Below are 6317 nucleotides of genomic sequence, written 5' to 3'. Positions count from 1 at the left end.
GGCCGGAACCGTGCTGCCACCTGTCGGGCGGCGGCCGAGTCGACCTCCGCAGGAGCTCCAGACGGACAGAGTCGGCCCGACCTCGGCGGGCGGAGCACGTGCGACCGTGCCGGGCCCGCGCGGCAGCCGTGCCTGCATCGATCGAGCGTGCGGTCGAGGCGAGCACCTGTGTCGCCCGAGACGTCCGGTGGCGTGCAGCGTTCGGCGACACTCGGGCCGTCGCCGTGCGGAGGGGGCGGACTGACGCCGTGCGGGGGTCGGCGGACTGACGGTGTTCTGAGCTGTGCAGACTGACGCCGTGCGGAGGTCGGCGGACTGACGGTGTTCTGAGCTGTGCAGACTGACGCCGTGCGGAGGTCGGCGGACTGACGGTGTTCTGAGCTGTGCAGACTGACGCCGTGCGGAGGTCGGCGGACTGACGCTGGGATGAGGTCGGCGGACTGACGCTGGGATGAGGTCAGCTGACTGACGGTGTTCTGAGCTGCGCAGACCGACGTCGTGCGGAGGTCGGCGGACTGACGCCGAGCGGAATCGGGCAGACTGCGCCGACCGGAGGCCAACAGAGCGCCTTGAGTGGAGCTGTGAGGACACCGTGCGGAGGCAGCAGACTGACGTCGTGCATGCGCCGTCGGACTGCGGCCGTGTGAAGGCGAGCGAGCCGTCGCCGCGCGGAGGCGGGCGTTCTGACGCCGTGTGAAGGCCGCCGGACTGACGTCGTTCGGAGGAGGACCCGCGTGTCCGTAACGCGGGTCATGAGGCTCGCAGCGGCGCTGCTCCTGGTCAGCGCGGCCTGGGGCGTGACAGCCTCCCGGGTCACGCTGGAAAACAACGGCTACACTGGCCTAGTGGCCGGCATCGACGACAGAGTGGACGTTCTCCAGTGCAAGCCCATTCTGCGCAATATTCAGGTTTGTTCGAGCGATGGGCGGTACATGGCATCAAGACAGGCTGTCCTGTTGTCCTGTCATCGATGTCCGCGTTTCGATTGAATGCCACAGAGCGGTCATACGTCTCAGCGGGCGGGCTATGGTGTGTACACCGGGAAGACTAGAACGCGCGAGTGACGAGCTGCTCTGATCACACGCTGTGCTAATCAAGGGTCAGGGCAAGTTATTAGTTGCCATTCGGAATGAACCTAGCAGCAGAAATGCGCCTTTTGCTGTTTTGATTGGCACAGTTGAACTGCAAAATTTAAACGAACTTAGAATTTGAGTCTTGAATGTGTAGATACTGTCATAGCCAGCTCATCATTCCCAGTCAATGGTGCTATTGCTCGCACCAAATTTTGGTCTTCTACAGCTCCGGCCGTCGTGAAGCCTGAAGGACCTGAAGATGTTTGGCGTACACCCATGCGTGTATCTCAGCTTCGAAATATTTTGGTAGCCTCGTCCTTTGAACCCTATCGTTTGATTGGTATGCGAACACTCCACCCACTAAGCCACCGAACCACAACTATCCCGTCTTGCCGCACTCGGACATTCTTTCATTTCGCTTATTTCAGCCCTCATGATAGACAATGGCCGACAATAATAGATTGTAGTCATTATTGTAAGAAATGCGCGAACGACGACACTGCACGGGAGGTTGACTTTGCTTGCACCCCACGTGCAAAGCAAAGATATCCTCCGGGGAGCGGCGCACCAGGCGTCATAATGAGTATTAGAATGGATTATTGAGGCGGTGCCAGTGAAAGATTGTTCACGATTAAAACAGGTGGAAACAGCAGTTTTCATCACCTGCCACAAACTACTCAATCCACAGGCGTATAAACTGGCAGCTGGGTGGGGTAGCGGGCCATAGTCCCGTCACTTACGTGAAACTTTAATATGTACCAGAGGCGTCACTTTACATGATTCTGGAGTGCTTGAGCCCTCCTTCTTCCCCGATGGAGATTTTAGTAGTGGCGTGATATGGCGGCATTCACTTCCGACATTCACCTGTTTGTGTAGCTCGTTATATATATATATATATATATATATATATATATATATATTGTTTTACCTTGCTTCGATTCCTTCGCAAGCCCGATATAACACTAAACCGAGAGCGTGCAGCATAAGTGGCAGCACTCACTCGATGTTCCGGCATGCGTTTTCGCGGAAAAGAAGAAATACTTCAACACGACTCCGCTCGCGCGACGGAGGCTCGGGCGGTACTCGCACCACTCCCGCTTTTGTCAACAACGACTGCTATCTCAGTAGCCATGCAGCGTGCCGATTTGTAACGCAGTGTGATGGTGGAGGCGGCCATGAATTAAAAGGACATTGTAGTGATATGCCTTTCACTCTGTTTCACTGCAGGATGAGTGTCAACGCATGGAATGAGCGCAGTTCGTGCGGTGAGTCCAAAGTGAACTGCTGGGGCGATGGTAGTTAATTTTGCGACGAGATCTAGCCGTGAGCACAGCTTTAAGGCGTCGACGTTTCTCCGTGTAACTAATTTTTAGTTTATAATGTTAAACCAGTGGCCCCTGGTGTTCTCAAGGGAGATTATTGTCACCGTAAGATCCCCCTTCTCCATCCTCATAATGCCGAAAACCATGAGCTCAATGCTCTTGCTTTGGGCTCAAAACATAATCAAGATTCGTTGCGCAGCGACCGGAAAACGGGAAAATGTCTAAAACATCGAATATTCTTTACTCTCTCTCTCTCCTTCAAGCTTAGACATGTGGCATTTTCAACAACTTGGTAACTTTTAGTTCCTACGGCACCCTACCTAACATTCAACATCTAGGCCGGTGTTAGCCCACTTTTGGGTGGATAACCGTCATTGAGTGTAGATGCGTCATGGGTGGCAATGGCCAGTAATGGATAGGCTAATGAAGGTTATGACATTGTGGTGCGTAGATATCTTCTTGCCAAAGGATATGCATGGAGGTTCAAAAAGCATAATAAAGGCATGTCCGCAAAACCGTTAGAATGCAAAAGTACACAGATTCTTGCGATGGCATTACTACATGGGTTTGTGCCTCAATGGTTTGCTTTATTTCATGGCTTGTTGAATGAAGCGCGTGAGCAGACATTGGTAAACAGTGTGCCCATATTCACTCGGTCTTACGAGTTTTACGCTCGTTACATCAGTGCACTGTTACAATGGAAACTCGTTAACTCATGCTTCTTAACGGCCGCTAATGATAGTGGAGACGTCTCAGACTTACCATTATGTGTAATTTTACAAATCTGCACCTGAAGGTAGTACGTCTGTGTGCGGAGACTAGCAAACCGTACGCCGGCTTCAAACCGGCAGCCCAAATCTACAGCATCAACTCCAGTCGCCAAATGCTGACCGTAAATTCCTAGACTTGCTTTTTCCAGTCGTGCTGCGTATGATCTGCCGCTATTGTATTCATCGTAAAATGTTAATTTTTATCGAGAATGAGAATTGAAACGCGAGGGCGTTCCCATCACGACCCCTGGTAGGCCAGCGTAGGCGGCCCCCGGCGATCAGCTGATAACAGCGGGGTTTCACACGATTTAGCTGAGATTTGCGCGTAGCCGTCACGTCCTTGCATAAAGAAGGGACTTGTGCTGCCAAGAGTCATGCTGCCACCGACATATGACGGGCGGGTGACAACAGAGGTGGCCGAAGTGTGACAGGCGGGTGACATAACAGAGGTAACCAACAAGTGACGAAAAGGGTATTACTGCTGAGGTGGCCAACATGCTACGAGCGGGTAGAACTACACCTGACCGACATATGACGGGCAAGTTACATCACAGAGATGACTGACATGTGACGGGCGGGGTACACCGCAGAGATGACCGACATATGTCGGGCGGGTTACACCACAGAGATGACCGACATATGTCGGGCGGGTTACACCACCGAGATGACCGACATATGTCGGGCGGGTTACACCACAGAGATGACCGACATGTGACGGGCGGGTCACACCACACAGATGACCGACATGTGACGGGTGGGTGGCGTCACCGGATGGTGACTCGTTGAGGGTCGTGTGACGGTCGAATGAGCCCAGAGCGGGGCCGGACACGTGACAGGTGTGTGGTGCCAGCAATGACGGAGTGCTGCCCTGCTCGGCACAGCGGGGGTCGGGGCGGACGGCTCAGTCCAGGGCGCTTGCAGCAGCCTCGGCGCAGGGCGACGCCTCGCACCGCTGGCCATAATCGGGCCCGGGGCCGGCCGCTCTGCGCCCCGCTGTGTCGGCCCCTTGTCAGGAGGTGCTGATTAAAACCCGGCGCGGCCGCCAGCTGCCGATGGGCTGGCGGCGGGGGGCCGACCCCCGCCAGCAGCCGCAGGGCTGACCCGCGCACCGAATCAAACCGCCGGCCGACTCAGCCCGCACCAGAAGGCCAACGGGTGGTAGGCGCCCAACCTCCTTTGTTTCAGCGGAATGTCCGATGCTAATTGCATCGCTTTGATGGCAATCGTGCGTCAGGGAGCGATATGATCGGCTTTCTGATGTGTCCTTTCAATGCTGGCCTTGCCGATGGCGCCGTGTGGGGGCCGACGGAGCCGCCGGGCTGGCGCCTGCACCGTGACCAGCGCGCGCCGTCCGAGCAGCGCAGCCAGGCCGCCACGCTGAGCCGCGGCACTCTGCGGTCAATTCAAGACGCCTGTGACCACCGAGGCCACTCACGTCACTGCCCAATTAGGCGACCGCCGCGGGCTGGAACTTAGCTACCGAAACTTTTACGCGATTCATATGCCAACCGCAGGGGAATATACCGATGTGCGTTACCGGGCCGGTCGGCGTCAGCATCGCTTGTACAAGGCTGGGCTACATCCTGGTTACCTCTGGAATGCCGCAGTGGTATCTCTATGTTATGGGCCTGGCCACAAAGCGACACGATGAGGTTCCTGGCCTGGGAACATTCCCGCGGGGTTGCAGGTGCAGGCTGAAGCTGCGCGGGGCCACTTCACACACACAAAAAAGCGTTAGCTTTGATCGTTCTCATAATAACCGGAGTAACGCGAGCGAGTAATCGCTTCTAGACAGTAACCTTTCATTTTTGCAGCGGCTGGTATCTGCGGCCTCCGAGTACCTGTACGCGGCGACCAATCAGCGGGCGTTCTTCGGTGACGTCACGGTGGTGGTGCCCAGTTCGTGGCCCCGCAGCTGCACGGGTGCTGACTCGCCGGGTCAGGCCACCACCGAGAGCTACCTGACCTCTGACCTGCGGGTCAGCAGCACCCACCCCGTGTACGGCTCGGCCCCCTGGACCCACCAGACCGGCCTGTGCGGCCAGCCAGGCGCGTTCATACAGCTCGCCGCCGACTACGTCTCCACGGGGCAAACCAGCACCCACGGGGACCAAGGTAAGCCGGGCACCTGAGCGGCTCATTTTCCGCTGGCCTTGTTTGCCGCGGCAGCCGCCACCTGTGCGTATCGATTCGTTCCGTTTCGCCCGCCGTTCGACCTTGCTCCTCTGGCACGTGCAGGGTTGGCTTTCAGTGGCCGTCACTGTCCGCCTGACCCCCCCCCCCCCCTCCCCCCCTTCCCCCGCTTCCACCTCACCCGCCGGCCCGCGGACACGCGTCCAAACGCGCCTGACAGTTCGCCTTTGACGGCGAGTTGACGAGCGGTTTGGAGCGGAACGGCTCTTTACAAATCGCGCCGTGTTTGCGAGAGATCCGGCGGGGTGCCGCAAACGCCCGGTGCACGGTCCGGCCGGTGTGTGCCGTTCACCGGAGCCGGCGGATGATGGGGCTCAGCAGCGCTCGACACGGCCGCCCCGGGACGGCTGTTGACCCACTGGACGGTATCTGTGTCACTCCCCACTGGCCCAGCGCACGTGCTGATACTCCGGGGCAAAAATGAGGCGACGTGTTTGTGCGCGTGTTTGTGTTTGTCTCAATTCGCCTCTACACCTTCTCCCCAGCGTGCGCGCTGGTGCCTGCACGTGCTCTGACGCGCCTCCGCACCCTCCCCAGCGCGCGTGCTGGTGCACGAGTGGGCGCGGTACCGCTGGGGCGTGTTCGAGGAGACGGGCTACCCCGGCGACCGGCTGTACCCGTCGTTCTACCAGGAGTCGGTCGGCCGGTGGCGGCCCTCCGGCTGCTCGAACGCCCCGGTGGCCGGCGTCACAGCGCCGTGAGTGACCGGCACGTCACTGTGCCCTCGAGCGCGGGCATTTACAGAATCTGCCGCGTGCGCTCGGGCCGCGAATGCCTGGCGGACGCCGAGTAAATGGCCCCGTCACGCATTCCACGCACACGGACCACCGCCGCCGCCGCCGCCGCCGCCAGCGTGCCAGATCAAAGCGAAATAGAACACCGCATTGTCCGGCCAACAGTGGCCAGACTGTTCATCTATCCCAGATGGCTGAGCTCTCTCTCTCTCTCCTCTCTCTCTC

The 6317-nt window shown here is 58.0% G+C and overlaps 1 protein-coding gene across 1 annotated transcript; it reads left to right on the top strand.

Moving 5' to 3' along the window:
• Positions 1-416: 416 nt before the first annotated feature.
• On the top strand, positions 417-6059 carry LOC119102278 (calcium-activated chloride channel regulator family member 3). Its single transcript, XM_037225646.1, has 3 exons — positions 417-908; positions 4980-5280; positions 5896-6059. Exons 1-3 carry the CDS (start codon positions 753-755, stop codon positions 6057-6059), a joined length of 621 nt encoding a protein of 206 aa, XP_037081541.1. The 5' UTR covers positions 417-752.
• Positions 6060-6317: the final 258 nt, after the last annotated feature.

This window comes from Pollicipes pollicipes, unplaced genomic scaffold (assembly GCF_011947565.3).
Source record: "Pollicipes pollicipes isolate AB1234 unplaced genomic scaffold, Ppol_2.1 Scaffold_5724;HRSCAF=6776_pilon_pilon_pilon, whole genome shotgun sequence".
Lineage (NCBI taxonomy): Eukaryota > Metazoa > Arthropoda > Thecostraca > Pollicipedomorpha > Pollicipedidae > Pollicipes > Pollicipes pollicipes.
The sequence above is the reverse complement of the archived record's forward strand: the minus strand, read 5'-3'. Positions and strand labels throughout refer to the sequence as shown.